Source organism: Cetorhinus maximus, chromosome 13 (genome assembly GCF_964194155.1).
Source record: "Cetorhinus maximus chromosome 13, sCetMax3.hap1.1, whole genome shotgun sequence".
NCBI classification, from domain to species: Eukaryota; Metazoa; Chordata; class Chondrichthyes; order Lamniformes; family Cetorhinidae; genus Cetorhinus; species Cetorhinus maximus.
Window position 1 is genome coordinate 78,176,239 of NC_135891.1, and position 24,639 is coordinate 78,200,877.

The following is a 24,639-nucleotide window of genomic DNA, read 5'->3' on the forward strand; positions in this document are numbered from 1 at the left end:
GTGTCTTGGAGATTGATCTTCAATTTGTGGAGACTCCAGGCCAATCCTGGAGGGTTGGCAACACTACCCTAGAGTAGCGCACTATAGGGAGATGGTGGTGCCATTATACATCTGTCTATATTTTGCTTTCATATCCCGCAGGGATACTCCAAGTATAACTTTCTATACTGGAACAGACTTGAGTGTCCGGGGGTCAGTTGCTAAAGTTTCATTTGGAGCAGGAATCTAGCACTAACCCTGGGGAACCAATGGAGACGGGCTGACGGCTCGGGCTTATTAAACATGCTGAATACCTTCCCGGGTAACCCGTGGGACAGGGAACCGCCCCAATGGGATTGGCCCCCAGTTCCCGGCCATAAAACGGGCTGGTGTGCGGGGATGTGATTATCCTGATTCAGTAACCGAGATGGGACGTTGGGTGTTTTGTTGGTCTCTCTGCTTCTTAGCCGGGTCTTTACTCCCAGCCCAGCCGCTACTTCTCGGGGATGATGTTTGTGTCCCAGAGCCAGGCTGGAGATTTGAGTGCGGACACCCCGGGATCAGCAGCAGTGAGTGTACCAGTCAGGGTTGCTGCTTTGACCCGCAGAGCCCCAATGACCATCCCTGTTTCTACAGCCTGAGAAACAGCCCAGGTAACAAATCCCCTCGCGGTTCTAGGGGAGGGAGGAGAAAATCTAACTTGTAGATCAGGAGCTGATCCAGGGATTTGTTGCTGTCTCATTGTGTAATGGAGACAGGTAGGAATGGAGGTGGTTCTCAGCTAGAGTTCTGACTGAAGCAGCTGACTAGGTTGGGCGGATTGTGATTTCCATAATTAAACCGATTGTTGCGGGGGGACTTTTTTTTTACTGGTAAAACGAATCTTGGGCATGAGAAAATGGTCAGTTTAGTAATGTTTGCAGAAGTCCTACAATGAGTGAGTGACCCTGTACGAATGCTGAAATATTTATCTCTTTAGTGAAATCCTATATGGACATTTTCATCCATGATGACAGTAAATAGCAAACCTGTGAATTTTTTTCCATCCAATTTTTTTATGTAGGTCACATTTACTCAGTCATGCTGCTTGGAATAGTCTATAGATTTCCAAATAGTGAGCTGTGGAAGAGCAAATCTGAAAAGCAATCACAGGTGTGCAATGATGGTGACTTTGGGGAAATATAAACACCGAACAATATATGGAAAATTTAATGAAGGGGTGGGATTTCTGAACTGTGTTCAGGAGAACTTCTGTGATCAGTGTTCCTCTCCCAAATGGAGGAGAGATGTTGCTAGATCTGGGGCTGGAAAAAGAGGTGGGCCAATTGGGTAGTGTCTCTGGGGGGCATCTGGGTAAGAATGATCATTGCATCACAGGGTTTAGATGAATAATGACAAATGAGGAACAATCTAATACACAACCTGAAAATTGGAATAAAGTGAACTTCAATTCAGTGAGGGAGGATGGGGCTAGAGACTGACAGGAAAATTTAACAGAACAATTGGTGATCTTTAAGGAAGAGATGCTTCTGGTACAGTTTCGGAACATTCCAAAAAGCAGTTAAAGGTAAGGGAGCTGAAAGCAGCTGCTTGGGTGTATGATGCATGTTGGGTGACTTTTCCTTTTTTTTAAAATTATATAAAAATAAACAGGTCAAATACAATAGGTTGAGAGTTGAAGAGGAGAATGAGACTAGAAGAGGCATTGAGAATAGAATGGCAGTCAACGGAAAAGGCGCTCTAATCTTCTACCAGCAGTTGAATAGTAAGAGGGTAGTGCCTCTATGTTTAAGAGGTGCAGAGCAAAGCTAGAATACTTGAACACCAATACAAAGTATTTACTACTAAGGAAGAGGAATCGCTTTGCCTCCACTTCTGCCAATATTCAATGGGTAGTATGGAAATTGAAAGGGAGGAGGTAACTGTAAAGATTGGCTATGCTTGGGATGTTAAGTCACCTAGTCTTGCATACCAGGTTGTTAAAGGGAATGGAGGTGGAGACAGATTATGGTAAACCCTTTCACTTTTGATTTCCCCTAAATCTGAGGTGATGTTGGAGGATTGGAATGTGATGCCCTTATTCTGTAAGTCTGTGTCACTACATGACAGTTAAAATAACAGTTGTATTTAATTTTTTGCCTGATTATAGATTCCAAAACCTTAACAGATGCTTGGTGAGGCTAGAAATTAAGGAGAAATGGCCTTTTTGGTGTAACAAGGCAGATTGTGTTTGAGGGAGTGTAGTGAATGCTAACGATAGATTTTAAGAAAACATTTGACAAAAGGCTGGTTATAGGATCTTCCTGGAAGAAGGTGGCAGCTGGAATTGGAAGTGAAGTGGTGCATTTTGGCAGAAAGAATAGGGAGATTCAATTCTGAAGTGTGTGGGGACTTGGGGAAGGGGGTGTGTGTGAATCTATTGTTGAGGATGACAGGGTGTAGAGTAATGTGTGAAGTACATGGGTTTTGGGATTTTGAGCCCAAAAGCAGGTAAGTTGTGATGAATCTTCACAAGTTCAGGTTAGGTCACGACTAGTCCAGTTTTAGGCAGCATGTGAAGGTTCTTAAGGGTGCAGAGGTGACTTAACTAAGATTCCGGGGTTGGTGTTGGAAAAGCTGGGCTCCTTAGAGCAAAAGATATTGTTGTGTGGATTTCAGGTGTACAAGATTATGATGGGCCCAGATAAGGTAGACCAGAGAACTGGTCCCATTAACTGATCCTAAGGACTAGGGGCATAGATGTAGGATCTTGGTCAAGGGAATGTGAGGAAGTGTTTATTTTTGCTGCAAGTGGTAGTGCCCTGGAACCCTGCCTGCAGGGGTGGTGGAAGCAGCAAATAGTGTTTTTTTTTAGAAGAAATTTGGATGGGCACTAGGGGATCAAGCTGGGGAGTGGGACTAACTGCACCATGGGAAGCTGGCATGGATTTGATGAGCTGAATGGTCTCCTGTGCTGTAAGTGACTCATGACCTTGTGACTCTTCAGTTGAAATGAAGTTAGCTTGTACAACTGGTAATGTCTCATATTGAGGTCTATGGTACTTCAAGGCACTGCAGATTGGTTCAGCTGAGTCACTGCATTAAGATGGAAAGTTTGAGAACACTAATGACTCCTCTGCAGGCTTCACAATTTTATTAAATTTTCTACTCTAATGTCAATCACAATGGAAAATTGGTTCCCTTGCAGGGGTGGAGGAGAGCTGTTTTCAGTGAAACTTTGCCTTTTCTTCACTGCCCACCAGCTCTTGCTTGGGGAGGGGTGTTTGTTTATCCAACATTGGAGCAGAGCTGTGCTAGCTGCCAATATCTGGATTTCTTGTTTACCAAATATCCTTGCTCACTCCTCCAATTAAAGCAATTGGTTAAGTTGAAAGAGGACTAGACGAGCTATTTGTGGCTGTGACTGAATCCCCCAGTGATCTGAGGCCCCTAACCACCAATAGGAGCAGTGGAAATGAATTTTCATTCCTTTTTGCAGTGTGCACAGCAGATGGTCAGTTCATCATAGTGATCTCCAAGAATCTGACCCGTCCTGCCCTCAACCTGTCGTCTCTGTATGTGAAAGATGGACAAGAAGCTGAGTGCAGGCCTAAACTAACCACTGGGCAACTTGTGGCCTTCCGCTTTCCAATCACCTCTTGTGGCTCAAGCAAGTGGGTGAGTATTGAAGGGCCAAGCATTCTCCCAGTAAATGAGGCAGCTTCCTATTAAACAGTGTCCTCATTACAGGAGGGAAATGGAACCTTGGTGTATGAAACGGCTGTCTTGGGGAAGAGGATGATTCGGACTGGGAAGCTAGGCTTAATAACCCGGGACAGCACCTTCCGGTAGGAGGGGGGGGTGGGAGTGGTGGTAATTCATGAAGCTCAACTACTATTGTTTCTGTGCAGCCTGACTGTCCAGTGCAAGTACAAGGGGAGGCAGGAAACAGGCTTGCAGGTCAATGTCACAGATTACGCTGTTTCTCCTCCACCTCCTGCTTCTGAAGATGGGATTTTGAAACTGGAACTGCGAATAGCAAAAGGTAGAGCTGCCCTGGGTAATGGTGAATGGAAGCACTGGGAATGTAACTACACAAGGAGTGACTGGTCCTTGTGTCTGCCTTTACAGGTGGTGATTACAGATACTAGTATGTAGATAGTGACTACCACATTCAGCATGTTGTTCAGGACCCAGTGTTTGTGGAGGTTCATGACCTGGATCGCACGGACCCAACGATTGTCCTGAGTTTGCGTGACTGTTGGGCAACTCCTGTCCCAGCCCAAAACCATGAGGTGCAATGGAGTCTACTGGTGGATGGGTAAGGAGTATGAATGGAAAGACTAATGTTGGAAGTTCATAGTAATAATGGACAAGGATCAACCTTGTCCTAAATCTGAGCAATATGGTAAGACTGCTCTCTACCCTAATCACCTGGGAAAGTCAAAACTGAGGGCCTAGGTCAACTGAATCCAGTCCAGGAGGCCAAATGAGCCACACTTGGCCAAATGGTAAAGCAACTTGTCTTCTAACTGATGGAATCTTCCCCCATCTGGAACCAGTGTCATGTTTTGATTTGGAGAGCCAGCACCCATTGCACCAGCCAGTGGTGTATTCCAGAATCTCTACTCCTTGGCAAGATGGGAGAAGCATGATGTCCATTCTGCTTCCATATGTCCTCTTGTAATCAGACATCCTACAGCCCTTTATTGACACGAGGCTACACTTCTGGAATGAATAGTCACTGATCAATGAGTGTAGCTAAGGTTCTTTAAATTGGGTATCGTACAGAGCTCTTGACAAGGTTGTACCCCTGAAAGTGGTTCTGGCCAGTGCCCCGCAACCTGAGCTGCCTCACGGGAATGCCCTCCGTGTCCTTTAGCACGGCAAGGAGGGGTTTCCTGTACGGGCTGCTGCTGCACATCCTTCACTTCCTTACCCTCACCTGCCGCCTGGACATGTCCTGGCGTGCCTTGTTGCCATGAGGCGGCAGTGGTCCCCGTTGGGGGGCCCTCTACGGAGGTGTCCTCCCACTTTCCATCAGGGTCCTGGGGTGGAGGGTGTTGCACGCAGCAGTCCATTACAACCGGAGAATGTGTCGGTTCACGGACTCCCGCGAGATCTGCCCTTTTTGCGGCCTTGTGGAGTCCGTGGACCACGTTTATATGTAGGGTGTTGCAGGCTGCACTCCCTTTTCAGTTATTTAAAGAACATTTTACTGATGTTTTGTTTGCACTTCAGTCTCATGCTCCTGATCTATGGGCACCCGGTGCGGAGGGGGGCCAGAAGGGAGGAGGACCTCCTTGCGAACCTGCTCCTGGGCCTGGCCAAGTTAGCTATTAACAGGTCCAGGCAGTGGGCGATCAAGGGGGTCACCTGACCTGACTGTCTACCCCTTTTCTGCGGCTACGTTTGTGGCCGGGTGTCCCTGGAGAGAGCACGCGGTGTCTGCTGGCACTGTCAAGGCCTTCGTGCCCGGTGGGCACCGTGGGGACTGGGGTGTTTTATCAATCCCCTTAATCACGTTTTGATTTGATGTTTAAGTTTTCTTTAAATTGTGTCTTTGGTTTTACCAGTACCCTAATTTAGGGGCTGCGTTTATTTTGTCCTTCATTTTGTTATTTCAGTTTATTTGGTTGACTCCGAGAGTTAAAAGTGGTTCTAATGGTTGCGTGGTGGTGATATCAGTGGATCAGCGATCCAGAAAGACAGCCTAATGCCCTGGGGACAGGGGTTCAAATCCCACCATGGCAGTTAGTGGAATTTTTCTCTGCCCTGCTGAGGAATCCTGGCCGGTGAACTGGCAGGAGCTGAAGATGAAAGTCACCACTCGCCTGCGGCACTGAACAGGACTGCTCCGAGTGCTGTCTTACTGGGGTTGAGTTCTGGCCATAAACCAGCTGATTGCCGCCATGTTGTGGTACCAGCCGGTCACTTTGACCCCTCCCCCTGGACTATGTCACAAAAATCCAGAGAATGCTCATCGACTTCTTCTGGGACAAAAGGCTGCACTAGGTTGCTGCTGAGGTTGAGTCTCCTGCATGTGGAGGGTGGTCAGCTGCTGGTGTGCCTACGCACCCAGGTGGTGACCTTTCACCTTCAGGCCCTGCAGTGATACCTTTACATTGAGCGTCCTCCGAGATGGTGTGCCCTGGCGACGTATTTCTTCCGCCAGGTGCATGGCCTGAATTATGGCGTGCAGCTCCTGTTTATAGACCTGAGAGGCCTTCATGGCTCCTTGTAGGCATTGCCCGTCTTTTACCAGGACCTGATCAAAGTCTGGAACGTGGTCGCCTCACGACGCAGCTCTCTGCCATCGGGAGTAGTGGTTATCATCAGAGCCGCTGCTCGGGAATCTGCCCCTCCACCCTTTTCAGTGGCTGGTGGAGAGGAGGGCTGTGGTACCAGGGTGACTAGGATCGGATGTGCTGGGTGGCAGAGGAGTGGGCTGGATGCTTCTGCAGGAGTTGGCGTGTCACATGTCCGTGGACGTCCAGCTTATGGCCAATGCCATTCAAGCCCTCAATACGGTCATGCTCAGCCCTGACATCATACTGGGCCTCGAGGTGGCGCAGGTGCATGGTGGTCTTCCATCTGAGCGTACCCCTGTTCGGACGGAATTCCCCATTGGCCCCAAGCCTCGAACTCTCCTTCGGGAGCCGGTACCCTGCAACCTGAGCCGCCTCAAGGAAATGCCCTCCGCGTCCTTTAGTATGGCGTGGAGGGGTTTCCTGTGTGCTGCTGCACACCCTTCACTTCCTTGCCCTCGCCCGCCATCCAGACACGCCCTGGCGTGCCTTGTTGCTGTCCGGCGGTGGAGGTCCCCGTTGCGGGGGGCCCTCTACGGAGGTGTCCTCCCGCTTTCCATCGGGGACCTGGGGTGGAGGGTGTTGCATACAGCAGTCCCCTATAATCGTAGGATGTGTTGGTTCACGGATTGCCAAGATACTGCCCTTTTCGCGGTCTTGTGGAGTCGGTGGACCATGCTTACATAGGGTGTTGTAGGCTGCACTCCCTTTTCAGTTATTTAAAGAACCTTTTTATTAATGTTTTGTTTGCAGATCAGTCCCGCGCTCCTGATCAACGGGCACCACGCGCGGAGGGGGTACCGAGAGGGAGGAGGACCTCCTTGTGATCCTGCTCCTAGACAAGTGAGCCATTAACAGGTCCAGGCAGCGGGCGATCGAGAGGGCCATCCCACCTGACTGCCCCTCTTCTGCAGCTACGTTCACAGCCGGGTGTCCCTGGAGAGGGAGCACGTGGTGTCTGCTGGCACCATCGAGGCCTTCCGTGCCCAGTGGGCACTGGGGTGTTTTATCAACCCATTTAATCACATTTTGATTTCATCTTTTAAGTTTCCTTTAAAATTTGTCTTTGGTTTTACATTTCCCTAATTTAGGGTTTTTTTTTATTTTGTCCCTGATTTTGTTAATTAGTTTATTTGGTGGACTCAAAGTTATAATTGGTTCTAGTACTCTAGACAGCAACCATTCTAAATGATGGGCATCCCTTAATTTTGTGTTGAATAACTTCAGTAATAGAATTCAATACATTTTGTTTTGGCTCTAGTTTATCTCCATTAGTCATGCATATTGTTGTCCTTCAGTATTATCCCACTACACTGGGAGAGCCAAATGGGTAACCCAGCTTTAGAACAATGGAGGAAACTAATTGGAGAAATTTCATGAAAGAATGGGCTCCACTCTGGAGCCCTTGTTACCAATGCTTAAAACTGCATTTGAGATCCTATCAGTAGATCAGAAACTTGTTCCCAGCTCACTGACTGACTGAACCCTCCTGTTACAGGTGTCCCTATGAGGGTGATGACTATCAGACTCTCCTACACCCAGTGGATGTGTTTTCTGGCCTCCCAACTCATCACAAGCGGTTTGAAGTGAAGACTTTTGTTTTCTTGGATGGAGAGTCTGAGCAGCCTCTCTCTGAACAGGTAACCAAATTGAATGAAGTCAACCAATTACTCCCTTATTGGCTACTGGCTCCTTTTGTATAACAGCCTGGTTCATCTATCTAGACAAAGCTCACTCTAAATTAACTCCTTGCCTTCTAGATTTACCTGCATTGCAGTGCTGATGTTTGCTCTCCTGCTCCGGATGACTGTACACCAAAATGCGGCCCAAGTGAGTTCCTCTCACTGAACCAGGATTAACTCCGCCTCCTCAAAGCAAAACTTCCCTTTGAAGGGACTAGTGTCCTGTGACTAGGGGTTTCTCTTTGATCCCAACCCCCTCCCTGTGTGAACAGATTCTCCAATGGGAAGAGCCTTTCTATAAATGGGCGCTGCAGATCTTTGGAAACTCTGGAGCCTGAATGCATCCCTCTTGATGGCCACTTGTTGCAAACATAGGCCTGGTCAGCACAAAGCACAGGTGCCACTAAGAGCCTAGTCAGAGATCGAGCAATCTATAGTGATGAATATTATCCCACTGCATGCAAAAGGATGTGTAGTGTTCTTAATGGATTCCCAGCATGGAGCTGTGGTGTCATCAATACATAAGCAATCACAACTTTCAATAAAATGCTTTAGAACAAAGACCAGAACAGTGAAGTTTGATATTGCAGCTTCTACATTCAATCAACAGGCCTTTAACACCAATCCAGAATCTTCAGGGCAAGTTTGTTCAGCAGTTATTCCTCAGCATTATACCCCTTGAAGCTTAACTATAGTTTCTAATAGCTATGATGGTGGGAAGTTCTCAACAGAATGAGTTCATTGCTTATTCAGAGCAGTGTGGCAGAACGGTGAATGATGTGGTGGTTTCTTTCTTCTGCCGTTGTGCTCAGATTGAGGGGTAAACACTTGTTGGCAAACTGTAAATTGCAAGCCTTGAGTCGAAGTAGACAATTTGTTTATCCTTGCTTAGATACTCAAGAATCACATGCTGCTTGCTAGTTCTCCCTCTTGGGAGATTGGTGTCTGAATTGGGTCAGAACTGTACTAACTTCTCTCTTTCCAATAGAGAGACGCAGGAGTACCAGTGACCATGAGGGAATATTAGTGAGTGCTCCTGGTCCTATCATTTTCCTGGAAGACCATCATCTTTCTTCAGAACTGCATGAAGCAAATGGTAAGTAGAGCCTTTTCACTAGGTCACCTGTGAACTCTCTCAGATATAATGTCTTCTAATCTCCCAATAGGTGCTGCTGAGTCTCCTTCTTGGGTTCTACAAGGAGCAGCTGTTGGCTTCATGATGGTGTCTCTGTCCCTACTGGTGGTGATGGCTGCTGTGTATATGAAGAGACCAAAAGCTGTTGCTTCTCAATGTAGTGAAATTGAACTGTAGATCCTGAATAAAACTAAACCAATGACAAACGTGCCTTGAGATGAAATATGGAGTAGCAAGGATCAACTAAACAAGTGGTGTTGACTGGAGTCTCGCTAATGGGAAGGACATGGTGGAAACTGAAGCTAAACTGTCAGACATAGCAGCTAATCTAACCTACAGCATCTAGTTTTTAGCTGGCTAAAGGTACTTGGAATTGTTAAGCATCTTGTCAGTTTTTCAAAGCCTGAATATACACAAGTACTATGGTTTGGGCTTTGTTTTTTTTGGACAATACACCTGAGTTTTAGGGAAGAATTCATGCTACTTTCTCCAAGTGTAGCACCCAGTAGAATCTTTGAGACATGTTGCAGCATCCAGTGCATGAGCAATGCTCTCTACAGGAGGGAAACGACTTCAGGGAAGAAGAATAGCTAATTACGTAAATTATACACAACTCTGCCCCCACAACTGATCTCTAACTAGAAAATACTATCTTTTCAGTATTTACTTTGAGTTGCTTTTACTTAATTGAACAAGACTGTGTAGGGATGGTCTATTGCATGTGAGTTTGTGGAGAGTATTGTGAACACAGGTAATCTGGATCTTGGAGACTTCAACTCAGTGTTTGAGCCAGCCTTGGGTAACCAAAATGGTCTACCCCGTATCCTCAGACTGACCCCTGGTTCTGGACTCCCCCACCATCAGGAACATCCTTCCTGTATCTACCCTGTCTAGTCCTGTTAGAAGTTCATAGGTTTCTGAGATTCCCCTCATTCTTCTGAACTCCAGCAAATACAATCCTAACCAACTCAATCTCTCCTCATGTCAGTCCTGCCATCCCAGGAATCAGTCTGGCAAACCTTCACTGCACTCCCTCAATAGCAAGAACATCCTTCTTCAGATGAGGAGACCAGAACTGCACATAATATTCCATGTGTGGTCTCACCAAGGCCCTGTGTAATTGCAGCAAGACATCCCTGCTCCTGTACTCGAATCCTCTTGCTATGAAGGCCAACATTTTGCCTTTACCTGCGGCACCTGCATGCTTACCTTCAGCGACGGGTGTACAAGGACACCCAGGTCTCATTGCACGTTCCCCTCTCTCAATTTGTAGCCATTCAGATAATCTGCCTTCCTCTTTTTGCTACCAAAGTGGATAACCTCACATTTATCCACATTATACTGCATCTGCCATGCATTTGCCCACTCACTCAGCTTGTCCAAATCACACTGAAGCATCTCTGCATCCTCCTCACACCTCACCCTCCCACCCAGCTTTATCATCTGCAAATTTGGAGATATTACATTTAAACCATTAATATATATTGTGAATAGCTGGCGATCCCTGTGGAACCGCACTGGTTCCTTTATTGCATGTCTCTCTAATTTCCTGTTTAAAGCTATTCCCAACATCACGACAATTTGGGGGTCTATATACAACCCCCACTAACGTTTTTTGCCCCTTAGTGTTTCTCAGCTCTACCCATACAGAATCCACATCATCAGAGCTAATATCTTTCCTCACTATTGCGTTAATTTCCTCTTTAACCAGCAATGCAACTCTACCACCTTTTCCTTTTTGTCTGTCCTTCCTAATTACTGAATACCCCTAAATGTTCAGTTCCCATCCCTGGTCACCCTGCAGCCATGTCTCCATAATCCTGACTATATCATACCTGTTTACATCTATTTGCATGGTTATTTCATCCACTTTATTGCTCCTCGCGTTAAGGCACAACCTTAAGGCTTGTCTTTTTAACATTACTTGTCCCATTCCCACTATTTTTCACTGAGGCCCTGTTTGATTCTTGCCCTTGATTTCTCTGCCTATCACTTTTCTTATTCCCCTTTCTGTCTTTTGTTCTTGTCCTTGATTCCCCCTCCTCTGACTCCTTGCATAGCTTCCCATCCCCCTGCCATTTTAGTTTAAACCCTTCCAAACCACCTTAGCAAATATTCCCCCTAGGACATCAGTCCTGGTCCTGCCCAAGTGTAACCCATCCAGTTTGTACTGGTCCCACCTCCCCCAGAACCAGTCCCAATGTCCCACGAATCTGAAACCCTCCCCTTTACACCATCTCTTCAGCCACGTATTTGTCCGATATATCCTCCTATTTCTATGCTGATTAGCATGTGGCACTGGTAGTAATCCTGAGATCACTACCTTTTGAGGTCCTACTTTTCAACTTACTTCCTAACTCCCTATATTCTGCTTTTAGGACCTCATCCCTTTTTAACTGTTGTTTGTACCAATGTGTACCACGACCACCTTCACCCTCCCCCTTCAGAATGTCCTCTAGCTGCTCTGAGATGTCCTCGACCCTAGCACCATTGAGGCAACAAACCATCCTGGACTCTCATTTGCAGCCACAGAAATGCCTATCTATTCCCCTTACAATTGAATCCCCTATAACTATTGCATTCCCACACTTTTTACTCCTCCCCTGTACAGCAGAGCCAACTGTGGTGCAACAAATTTGGCTGTTGCTGCTTTCCCCTGAGGCCATTCCCCCAACAGTATCCAAAGCGGTATATCTGTTTTGCAAGGGAATAGCCACAGGAGATTCCTGCACTGCCTGCCTAGTCCTCTTGCTCTGCCTCGTGGTCACCCACTCCCTTCCTGCCTGTAGACTCTTAGCCTGTGGTGTGACCACCTCTCTATACGTGCCATCTCCACCTCATGGATGCTCCAGTGTCTCCAGCTGCTGCTCCAGCTCTGAAACCTGGGCTTCCAGGAACTGCAACTGGAGACACTTCCCTCACACATGCTAGCACTGGAAATGGTCCCAGCTTCCCAAATAGAGCAGGAGGAGCACATCATGGCTTTGAGCTCTCCTGTCATTATCTACCCCTTTAAATTAAATTAAACCTTTTGGAAGATGCTTAATATCAAATGATATCCATTACTCTAGCGCCCTTCGCTGCTCCTCGTTGTTATAGAATATAGCCCTTACAAATGATGAACCACAAAATAAGACCTTAAACTATGTGATAAGTAGGAAATAGTTACCTGACTGTACTCAAAAGGATCACCTCATTCCCTCCTCACTCCAACTTAAGCACTCTACTGCAGCCCAAAGCAGCACTCCAATGGGAAGAGCCTTTCTATAAATTGGTGCTCTAGCTCTTTGGAATCTCTGGAGTCTGACTGCATCCTTCTTGATGCCCATTTGTTGCAAACATAGGCCTGGTCAGCATAAAGCAGGGGTGCCACTAACCTCAAGAACCTAGTTGAAGATCCAACAATCTGTAGTGATGAATTTTATTCCATTGCATGCAAAATGATGTGTAGTGTTCTTAATGGATTCCCAGCATGGAGCTGTGGTGTCATCAATACATAAGCAATCTCAACTTTCAATTAAATGCTTAAGAACAAAGACCAGAACAGAGGTTTGATATTTCAGCTTCTACATTCAATCAACAGGCCTTTAACAGCAATCCAGAGTCTTCAGGGCAAGTTTGTTCGTCAGTTATTTCTCAGCATTACACCTCTTGAAGCTTAACTATAGTTTGTAATAGCAATGATGGTGAGAAATTTCTCGCCAGAATGAGTTCATTGCTTGGTCAGAGTGCTGTGTGGCAGAACGGTGAATGACAGATGTGATTTCTTCCTTCTTCTACATTTGCAGTAAAACTGCAGTTGTGCTCAGACTGAGGGCTATGTCAAACTCTGCAAATTGCCAGCCTTGAGTAGGGAGTATAGACCATTTGTCTTGAACTTTCTTCGATACTAAAATCACATGCTGCTTGCTAGTTCTCCCTCTTGGGAGATTGGTGTCTGAATTGGGTCAGGACTTTACTAACTTCTCTCTTTCCAACAGAGACGCAGGAGTACCAGTGACCATGAGGGAATATTAGTGAGTGCTCCTGATCCTATCATTTTCCTGGAAGACCATCTTTCTTCAGAACTGCATGAAGCAAATGGTAAGTAGAGCCTTTTCACTAGGTCACCTGTGAACTCTCTCAGATATAATGACTTCTAATCTCCCAATAGGTGCTGCTGAGTCTCCTCCTTGGGTTCTACAAGGAGCAGCTGTTGGCTTCATGATGGTGTTTCTGTCCCTGCTGGTGGTGATGGCTGCCGTGTATATGAAGAGACCAAAAGCTGTTGCTTCTCAATGTAGTGGAATTGAACTGTAGATCCTGAATAAAAATAAACCAAAGACAAATGTGCTTTGAGGTGTTTGTGATTGATGAAATATGGAGAAGCAAGGGTCAACTAAACAAGTGGTGTTGAATGGAATCTCCCTGATGGGAAGGACATGGTGGAAACTGAAGCTAAACTGTCAGACATAGCAGCTAATCTAATCTACAGCATCTAGTTTTTAGCTGTTTAAAGCTACTTAATTGTCTGGAAATTGTTAAGCATGTCAATTCTTCAAAGCAATCTTTCAAAGCCTGAATCCACACAATACTTTATTTTGGGCTTCCTTACACCTTTTTTGTAAATTAGGCCTTTGAGTTTTAGGCCCAAGAAAAGAATGCTTGTGATTTATTTCCACAAGTGCTGCACCCAATAAAATCACTTAGACATGCTGCAGCATCTAGTGCATGAGGAATGCTCTCTACAGGAGGGAATTGGACTTATGGGGAGGAAGACTAGCTAATTATGTGAATTACACACTAACTTTACCCCTACATCTGATCTCTAACTAGAAAACACCATATTTTCAGTGTTTACTTTGTGTTGCTTTTACTTAGTTACTTGAAGCTGCCTTGATCAATTATGAAGGGATGACCACTGCATGTGAGTTTGTGGAGAGAATTGTGAACCCAGGTAATCTGGATCTTGCAGCCTTCAGCTCAGTGTTTGAGCCAGCCTTGGGTACAAGCATTGCAGGGCATCAGGGGGAGTTATCTGAATGCTTTGAGGGAGGCTGTAACACTGAATCCTACAGCACAGAATGAGGTCATCAGCCTGCCTATACCAGCTATTTGAACAAGTTAAGCCAATTTGTACCATTTTCCCCCCACCCTAACACTGGGTCAGGTAGTCAAGAACATCTTTGATCTCCAAGACCAGTAACGTTTTTTTTGCAGTCTGGAAAAAAAAGACAAGTTGCACAGTTCATAGTTTAAAGCACAAATTTTATCACAAATCAAAGAACATGAATAGTTAAGTTAGCCTAGTTTATGCTTAAGATACTTAGAACAGTCACTTGTACTCTAAGACAAACTTCTTAACTCCATCTTCCTGCTCCAACAGTTTGATTTACAACCCCCAACAACTAGAGTCCAATACTTACCAGAAACTGGAAAATTAGCCATTTGGTCTGAGTACCATTTTAAAAGGGGTGAGATTTTCCTGGCCTTTCCTCTTTGGCAAGGTTGTCTCTCCTATCACATGGTTGTAGACTCCCTGGGTATCTTTAGTGTAACAGTAACCACCTCAGGTCTGAACTCTGCTGGTTCTAATTTAACTCTGGAGTCTTGTCTCACTCTTGTTACCGCTCACCCAGGAGTCCTTCAGTTAACAGTTTTCATCTGTTAGCCAACAGAAGATTTCGATTGAATGCTGTATGAAAGGTATTTCCTGCACCAAGCTTGTTTCTAAAATCCTGTTTGAAACAACCACATCTAGAAATCTACTTACCCCGATAATTGTGTTGACACTTGCACTATTGTTTATCTCTCAGATGACCTGGTCACGATCATTTGCTGGAAGCAATGTCCTTTCCCAGAGTCCCTTTCTGACAACCCACTACTGAAAAGGATTGTGGCTCCAACATAAAACACTTTTTTTTCCTACAAACAAATACACATGGGCCATCACGGGCAGGAAGGTGAGTGTGAGCCAGGCAGGCACAGGGATCTCTGATGTAACACTGCAGGTGCTTTGCTGTCCAATCAACAGGTACAAAATTCTTGCTGTGTGCATGTATTTAAAAACAACATGGTAATAGAAAAGCTGTCTGTGGTACAGGAGGCTATTCAAGTGGAGGTGTTAAATGAAATATAATAAATATAGTCAAATAACAGATACTGTCCTCTACAACCACAACAAGCTGCATTGCCTGCTTCTTACCAGGATTCACTCTGTGGGGAAACAGGTTTTGCCTCACCACTGGCGACAGTCTGGGGAAAGGGAGAGTTGTTCTGTTGAACAGGTTCAACTCAAAGCAGCTTGAGAACTGTATCCTGGTGAATTGAACAGTTATGGTGGTGGGGAGGGAGAAGATGAAGTTCTAGTCTTCCTCCCAAAGAGGAAACACCCTCCTGGTATCCTTCCAATCAATCCCATCAGGATCTTCTATGTTTCAATAAGGTCGCCTCTTATTCTTTTAAACTCCAATGAATAGAGGCCCAACCTGTTCAGCCTTCCTGCATAAGATAAGCTCTTCACCGCAGGAATGAATCGAGTGAACTTTTTCTGAACTGCTTCGAATGCTATTATGTATTTTTTCAAATAAGGAGACCAAGCTGTAGACAGTATTCCAGATGTGGTCTCATCACAGACCTGCACAGCTGCAGTAAAACTTCACTACTTTTATATTCCATTCCTCTTGAAATAAATCACATAACTGTTATAGTGCAGCCTGAGGCCATTCGGCCCATTGTATGTGTGACAGCCTCTCCACACAGGGCCATCTGTTATTTGTTTCTATGTTGTGCTTTCACAGAGCGCTGACCCTTGTTCTGCTATTAACACATTCTGCTCTCTTACCTTTATGCCACTATCAGCACCTTCCTTACTCTTCACCATGACCAATAACACTCCCTTTGCCTTGTGTCCATGACATCTTTGTCAACCTCTCCTTAGCTATTGAAATGTTGAAAGAAAGTTTAAAAAGAACTGTGTCTTTTATGATTTGTCTCCAGATTTGCACAGCAGTGTCTTGGAGATTGATCTTCAATTTCTGGAGACTCCAGGCCAATCCTGGAGGGTTGGCAACCCGAACCTAGAGTAGCGCACTATAGGGAGATGGTGGTGCCATTATACATCTGCTTATATTTTGCTTTCATATCCCGCAGGGAGGCTCCAATATAACTTTCTATACTGGAACAGACTTGAGTGCCCGGGGGTCAGTTGCTAAAGTGTCATTTGGAGCAGGAATCTAGCACTAACCCTGGGGAACCAGTGGAAACGCTTTCGAGTTATCAACAGTCACAGATTGCAACTCTTTCGAGTACAATCACAGTTCTTGATTTCCGGGAGTGGGACATGAACCCACAACCCTCTGGTTCAAAGGCGAGGGTGCTATGAACTGAGCCACAGCTGACACCTCCCAGGGGAACCAGTGGAGACAGGCTGACGGCTCGGGCTTATTAAACATGCTGAATACCTTCCCGGATAACCCGTGGGAGAGGGAACCGCCCCAATGGGATTGGCCCCCAGTTCCCGGCTATAAAACGGGCTGGTGTGCGGGGATGTGATTATCCTGATTCAGTAACCGAGATGGGATGTTGGGTGTTTTGTTGGTCTCTCTGCTTCTTAGCCGGGTCTTTACTCCCAGCCCAGCCGCTACTTCTCGGGGATGATGTTTGTGTCCCAGAGCTAGGCTGGAGATTTGAGTGCGGTCACCCTGGGATCAGCAGCAGTGAGTGTACCAGTCAGGGTTGCTGCTTTGACCCGCAGAGCCCCAATGACCATCCCTGTTTCTACAGTCTGAGAAACAGCCCAGGTAACAAACCCTCTCACGATTCTAGGGGGAAATACTAGGGGAGGGAGGAGAAAATGTCACTTGTAGAGCAGGAGCTAATCCAGGGATTTATTGCTGTCTCATTGTGTAATGGAGAAAGGTAGGAATGGAGGTAACTGGAGTCCCATCTGAAGCAGCTGACCAGATTGGGCGGATTGCGGTTTTTAATGAAACCCATTGCCCCTCGCGGGGTGGGGGGGAGACTTTTTTTTAAACTAGTTTAAAAACAACCTCGGGCGTGAGAAATGCAAACTCAATGTTTGCAGAATTTCTACAGTGAGTGAATGACCGTATACTAATGCTAAGCTTTTATCCCTTTAGGGGAATCTTAATGGGGCATTTTAATCCATGATGGCAGTAAATTGCAAACTTGTGAATTTTTTCCATCCAATTTTTGGAGTGTATGTCACGTTTACTCAGTCATGCTGCTTGGAATAGTCTATAGATTTCCAAACAGTGAGGTGTGGAAGAACAAATCTGAAGGGAAATCACAGGTGCATGACAATGGTGATATTGGGGGACTTTAACATTACCACTGAACACCAAAAAACATGTGAAAATTTAATAAAGAGGGATTTCTGAACTATGTTCAGGAGAACTTGTGATCAGAGTTCCTGGCCCAAGTAGAGAAGAGGTGTTGCTGGGTCTGGGGCTGGAAAAAGAGCTGGGCCAATTGGGCAGTGTCTCTGGGGAGCATCTGGGTAAGAGTGATCATTGCATCACAGGGTTTAGATGAATAATGACAAATGAGGAACAATCTAATACAGAACTTCAAAATTGGAATAGAGCAAATTTCAATGCAGTGAGGAAGGATGCAACTATAGACTGACAGGAGAATTTAACAGAACAATGGGTGATCTTTAAGGATGAGATGCTTTAGGTGCATTCTAAAAACCGTGAAAGGTAAGGGAGCCAAAACTGGCTGCTTGGATGATGGGGATGAGGGTGTATGATGCATCTTGGGTGACAATTCCTTTTATTAAACTTAAAAAGAAAAGTGACACACAATAGGTTGAGGTGAAGAGGAGAATGAGACTAGAAGAGGCATTAATAGAGTGGCAGTCAATGTAAAAGGAGCTCTGATCATCTACCAGCAGGTAAATGGTAAGAGTAGTGCCTCTATATGCTTAGGAGGTGCAGGGTAAGGCAAGTGTACCTGAGCAACAACACAAAAAGTACTCACTTTTAAAGAAGAATCATCTCTTTGAATATTGGTAGAAATGGAAGCAGTGGATAGTGTGGAAATTGAAAGGGAGAAGGTACTGGAAAGGTTTGTTATGCTTCAGGTGTTAAATCACCCAGTCAAATGGCTTGCATTGTAGGTTGTTAAAGGAAATGGAGGTGGAGACAGATTATGGTAAACCCTTTCACTTTTGATTCCCCTAAATCTGGGTAGATGTTGGAGGATTGGAATGTGATGCCCTTATTCTGTAAGTCTGAGTCACTACATGACAGTTAAAATAACATTTAATTTTTTCTTGATTAAAGATTCCAAAACCTTAACAGATGCTTGGTGAGGCTAGCAATTAAGGGGAAACGGCCTTTATGGGGTAAAAAGACAGTTTGTGTTTGAGGGAGTGTAGTGAATGCTGACCGTAGATTTTAAGAAAGCATTTGACAAAAGGCTGGTTAATGAAGAATTGGATCTTCCTGGAAGAAGTCAGCAGAATGGGCAGAGAAGTGGCTGGTGGTATTGGAAGTGAAGTGATGCATTTTGGCAGAAGGAATAGTGAGGCAATTCTGAAGTGTGTGGGGACTTGGAGAAGGGGGTGCATGTGAATCTATTGAGGATGACAGGGTGTAGAGTAATGAGTAAAGTACATGGGATCTTGGGCTTTTTGTGCCCAAAAGCAGGTAAGTTGTGATGAACCTTAACGAATCTCTGGTTAGGCCACAACTATTCCAGTTTTAGGGAGCATGTGAAGATTCTTAAGGGTGCAGAGGTGACTTAACTAAGATTCTGGGGTTGGTGTTGGAAAGGCTCGGTGGTTTGGAGCAAAAGATATTCACAGAATCTCAGTGCAGAAGAGGCCCTTCAGCCCATTGAGTCTGCACCGACATGTGAGAAACACTTGACTGACCTACCTAATCCCATTTCCCAGCACATAGCCCATACCCTTGAATGTTATGAAGTGCCGAGTGCTCATCCAGGTACTTTTTAGAGGATGAGGCAACCTACCTCCACCACCCTCCCAGGCAGTGCATTCCAAACCGTCACCCCCTCTGAGTACAAATGTTTTTCCCCTCATCTCTTTCTTCACCCCCCCCACAACTAAACCTCCTGCCCCTTACCTTGAACTTCAGTCCCCTTGTGACTGACCCTTCAACTAAGGGGAACAGCTGCTTGCTATCCACATAATCTTGTACACCTCGATCAGGTCACCCCTCAGTCTTCTCTGCTCCAACGAAAACAACCCAAGTCTATCCAACCTCTCATAACTTAAATGTTTCGTCCCAGGCAACATCCTGGTGAGTCTCCTCTGCACCCCGTCCAGTGCAGTCACATCCTTCCTATAATGTGGCGACCAGAACTGCTCACAGTGCTCCAGCTGTGGCCTCAACAATGTTCTATACTACTTTTGCAATCTATGCCTCGATTGATAAAGGCAAGTGTCCCATATGCCTTTTTCATCACCCCCACTAACATGCCCCTCCACCTTCAGATCTATGGGCACACACGCCAAGGTCCCTTTGTTCCTCAGAACTTCCTAGTGTCATGCCGTTCATTGAATACTTCCTTGACAAGTTACTCTTTCCAAAGTGTATCACTTCACACTTTTTTTTCCATCTCGTCATTTGACCATCCTGTCTATATCTTCCTGTAGCCCAAGACACTCAACCTCACTGTTTACCACCTGGCCAATCTGTGTCATCCGCAAACTTACTAATCCTATTCCCCACATAGTCATCTATGTCATTTATATAAATGATGAATAATAAGGGACGCAGCACAGATTCCTGTGGTGCGCCACTGGACACTGGCTTCCAGTCACTAAAGCAGCCTTCTGTCATCACCCTCTGTCTCCTACAACTAAGCCAATTTTGAATCCACCTTATCAAATTACCCTGTATCCCATGTGCATTTGCCTTCTTTATAAGTCTCCCATGTCAAAGGCTTTGCTGAAATCTATATAAACTACATCAACTGTGCTACCCTCATCTACGTGCCTGGTCAACTCCTCAAAAAATCAATCAAATTTGTTAGGCATGACCTCCCTCTGACAAAGCCATGCTGACTATCCCTGATCAAACCTTGCCTCTCCAAGTGGAGATAGATTCTCTCATTCAGAATCTTCTCCAATAGTTTCCCTACCACTGATGTGAGACTCACTGGCCTGTAGTTCCTTGGCTCATCTCTACAACCTTTCTTAAATAGCAGAACCACATTAGCTGTTTTCCAGTCCTCTGGTACCTCCCCTGTGGCTTGAGGAATTAAACATTTGGTTCAGAGCTCCTGTGATCTCCCTTACCTCCCTCAGCAGTTTGGGACACAAATCATCTGGACCTTGAGATTTGTCCACTTTTAAGCCTGCCAACACCTCCAATACCTTGTCACTTCCTATATCAATTTGCTCAAGAACCTCGTGGTCTCTCTCCCCGAGTTCCATAACTTGTTGTATGGACTTCACGTGTACAAAATGATAGGTCCATAAAGGTAGACCAGAGGACTGGTCCCATTAACTGATCCTAAGGACTAGGGGCATAGATTTAGGATCTCGTCCAAGGGAATGCGAGGAAGTTTTTATTTTTTGCAGCAAGTTGTATTGCCCTGGAACCCTGTCTGCAAGTGTGATGGAAGCAGCAAATATTGGTTTTTAGAAGAAATTTGGATGGACAGTTGGGATCAAGCTGTGTAGTGGGACTAACTGCACCATGGGAAGCTGGCATGAACTTGATGAGCTGAATGGTCTCCTGTGCTGTAAGTGACTCATGACCTTGTGACTCTTCAGTTGAAATGAAGTTAGCTTGTACAACTGGTAATGTCTCATATTGAGAAGTCTATGGTACTTCAAGGCACTGCAGATTGGATCAGTTGAGCCAATGCACTGAGGACTAGATGAGCTATCTGTGGCTGTGACTGAATCCTCCAGTGATCTGAGGCCCCTAACCACCAATGGGTGCAGTGGAAATGAATTTTCATTCTTTTTTGCAGTGTGCACAGCAGATGGTCAGTTCATCATAGTGATCTTCAAGAACCTGACCCGTCCTGCCCTCAACCTGTCGTCTCTGTATGTGAAAGATGGACAAGAAGCGGAGTGCAGGCCTAAACTAACCACTGGGCAACTTGTGGCCTTCCGCTTTCCAATCACCTCAAGCAAGTGGGTGAGTATTGAAGGGCCAAGCATTCTCTCAGTAAATGAGGCAGCTTCCTATTAAACAGTGTCCTCATTACAGGAGGGAAATGGAACCTTGGTGTATGAAACGGCTGTCTTGAGGAAGAGGATGATTCAGACTGGGAAGCCGGCCTCAATAACCCGGGACAGCACCTTCCGGTAGGAGGATGGTGGGAGATGTTGGTAAGGGGTGGAGGGGGGGGTGGTCATGCATGAAGCTCAACTACTTCTGTTTCTGTGCAGCCTGAATGTCCAGTGCAAGTACAAGGGGAGGCAGGAAACAGGCTTGCAGATCAATGTCACAGTTTACACTGTTTCTCCTCTACCTCCTGCTTCTGAAGATGGGATTTTGAAACTGGAACTGCGAATAGCAAAAGGTAGAGCTGCCCTGGGTAACAGTGAATGGAAGCACTGGGAATGTATCCATACAGGGAGTGACTAGTCCTTGTGTCTGCCTTTCAGGTGGTGACTACAGATCCTGGTATGTAGATAGTGACTACCCCATCCAGCATGTTCTTCAGGACCCAGTGTTTGTGGAGGTTCGTGCCCAAGTTCGCAGAGACCCAATGATTGTCCTGAGGTTGCGTGACTGCTGGGCAACTCCTGTCCCAGCCCCAAGCCATGTGGTGCAATGGAGTCTACTGGTGGATGGGTAAGGAATATGAATAGAAAGACTAATGATGAAATTCATAGTAATAATGGACAAGGATCAAACTTGTCCTAAATCTGAGCAATGTGATAAGACTGCTTCCTACCCCAATCACTAGGGAGAGTCAAAACCCAGGGCCAATGAGGGCCTGGGACAATTGAATCTAGTCCAGGAGGCTAAATGAGCCACATTTGGCCAAATGATAAAACTTGCTTTCTAATTGATGGCATGTTCCCCTGTCAGGAAACAGTGTCATGTTGTGATTTGCAGAGCCAGCACCCATTGTGCCAGCCACCAGTGTATTCCAGAAGCTCTGCTCCCTGGCAAGATGAGAGAAGCATGCTGTCTATTCCTAATTCTATATGTCCTCTAGCAATCAGACATCCTACAACCCTTTATTGCCACATAAGGCTACACACTTCAGGAATGAATAGTCACTGATCAGAGTGTAGCTAAGGTTCATTAAATTGGGTATTTTACAGAGCTCCTGAAAGGTTGTACCACCTAAAATGGTTCTCGCACTCCAGACATCATTGTAAATGACAGTTATCCCTTTAGTTTTGTGCTGAATAACTTCAGTAATAGAATTAAATAAATTTTGTTTCAGTTCTGCTTTATCTCTGCTAGTCATAAACATTGCTGTCCTTCAGTATTATTCCACGACACTGGGAGAGCCAAATGAGTAACTCAGCTTTAGAACAATAGAGGAAAGTAATTGGAAAACTTTTCATGAAAGAATGGGCTCAACTCTGGAGCTCTTGTCTCCAGTGCCCAAAACTGCCTTTGAGCTCCTATCAATAGATCAGATACCTGTTCCCAGCTCTGACTGACTGAACCCTCCTGTTACAGGTGCCCCTATGAGGGTGATGACTATCAGACTCTCCTACACCCAGTGGATGTGTTTTCTGGCCTCATGTTCCCAACTCATCACAAGCGGTTTGAAGTGAAGACTTTTGTTTTCTTGGATGGAGAGTCTGAGCAGCCTCTCTCTGAACAGGTAACCAAATTTAATGAAGTCAACCAATTACTCCCTTATTGGCTACTGGCTCCTTTTGTATAACAGCCTGGTTCATCTATCTAGACAGAGCTCACTCTAAATTAACACCTTGCCTTCTAGGTTTACCTGCATTGCAGTGCTGATGTTTGCTCTCCTTCTGCTCAGGATGACTGCACACCCAAATGTGGCCCAAGTGAGTTCCTTGTTTTAATCCCTTACTGAATCAGGATTACCTCAGCCTCAAAGCCAAACTTTCCTTTGAAGGGACTAGTGTCCTGTGACTAGGGTTTTCTCTTTGATCCCTCCCAGTGTGAACAGATCCTCTAATGGGAAGAGCCTTTCTATGAATGGGTGCTCCAGCTCTTTGGAATCTCTGGAGCCTGAATGCATCACTCTTGATGCCCATTTGTTGCAAACATAGGCCTGGTCAGCACAAAGCAAAGGCGTCACTAACCTCAAGATCCTAGCTGGAGATCCAGCAATCTGTAGGATGAATATTATTCCACTGCATGCTAAAGGATATATAATGTTCTTAATGGATTCCCAGCATGGAGCTGTGGTGTCATCAATATATAAGCAATCTCAACTTTCAATTAAAAGCTTTAGCAAGACCAGAATAGAAGTTTGATATTTCAGCTTCTATGTTCAATCAACAGGCCTTTAACAGTAATCCAGAGTCTTCTAGGCAAGTTTGTTCATCAGTTATTCCTCAACATTACACCTCTTGAAGCTTAACTATAGTTTGTAATAGCAATGATGGTGGGAAAGTTCTCTCCAGAATGGAGTTCATTGCTTGGTCAGAGTGCAGTGTGGCAGTATTGTGAATGACAGATGTGATTTCTTCTTTCATCTGCACTTGCAGTAAAACTGTAGTTGTGCTCAGACTGAGGGCTAAGCACTTGTTGTCAAACTCTGCAAATTGCCAGCCTTGAGTGGGGAGTGTAGACAATTTGTTTTCAACTTTGCTTAGATACTCAAATCACATGCTGCTTGCTAGTTCTCCCTCTTGGGAGATTGGTATCTGAATTGGGTCAGGACTTTACTAACTTCTCTCTTTCCAATAGAGAGACGCAGGAGTACCAGTGACCATGAGGGAATATTAGTGAGTGCTCCTGGTCCTATCATTTTCCTGGAAGACCATCTTTCTTCAGAACTGCATGAAGCAAATGGTAAGTAGAGCCTTTTCACTAGGTCACCTGTGAACTCTCTCAGATATAATGTCTTCTAATCTCCCAATAGGTGCTGCTGAGTCTCCTTCTTGGGTTCTACAAGGAGCAGCTGTTGGCTTCATGATGGTGTCTCTGTCCCTGCTGGTGGTGATGGCTGCTGTGTATATGAAGAGACCAAAAGCTGTTGCTTCTCAATGTAGTGAAATTGAACTGTAGATCCTGAATAAAAATAAACCAAAGACAAATGTGCTTTGAGGTGTTCTGTGATTAATGAAATATGGAGTAGCAAGGGTCAACTAAAGTGGTGTTGACTAGAATCTCCCTAATGAGAAGGACATGGTGGAAACAGATGCTGAACTGTCAGACACAGCAGCTAATCTAACCTACAGCATCTAGTTTTTAGCTGGGTAAAAGTACTTGAAATTGCTTTGAAGAACTGACATCCTTAACAATGTTTCAAAGCCTGAAAATGGGCAGGTACTATGTTTTCGGCTTTCATGTACACTTTATTTTTGGCTTGTAGATTAGGCCTTTGAATTTTAGGCCCAAGGAAAGAATGCATGTTACTTTTTTCCCCACAAGTGTAGCACCTAATAAAATCATTTAGA

General features: G+C 45.3%; 1 protein-coding gene across 1 annotated transcript; it reads left to right on the plus strand.

Moving 5' to 3' along the window:
• The first annotated feature begins 274 nt into the window (after positions 1 to 274).
• LOC144689101 (uncharacterized) lies at positions 275 to 24,247 on the plus strand. Its single transcript, XM_078556246.1, has 13 exons — positions 275 to 632; positions 3,458 to 3,666; positions 3,709 to 3,806; positions 3,870 to 4,003; positions 9,115 to 9,240; positions 13,237 to 13,362; positions 21,036 to 21,205; positions 21,278 to 21,375; positions 21,460 to 21,593; positions 21,679 to 21,868; positions 22,715 to 22,862; positions 22,983 to 23,055; positions 23,927 to 24,247. Exons 1-13 carry the CDS (start codon positions 407 to 409, stop codon positions 24,037 to 24,039), a joined length of 1,845 nt encoding a protein of 614 aa, XP_078412372.1. The 5' UTR covers positions 275 to 406; the 3' UTR covers positions 24,040 to 24,247.
• The last annotated feature ends 392 nt before the right edge of the window (positions 24,248 to 24,639 follow it).

Bases quoted from the DNA above. Each gene is read 5' to 3' on its own strand.
- LOC144689101 (XM_078556246.1), top strand. From the start codon at position 407: ATGGGACGTTGGGTGTTTTGTTGGTCTCTCTGCTTCTTAGCCGGGTCT. The intron at 3,807-3,869 runs GTAGGAGGGGGG...GTTTCTGTGCAG, and splicing joins ACCCGGGACAGCACCTTCCG to CCTGACTGTCCAGTGCAAGT. The intron at 21,206-21,277 runs GTGAGTATTGAA...TCCTCATTACAG, and splicing joins CAATCACCTCAAGCAAGTGG to GAGGGAAATGGAACCTTGGT.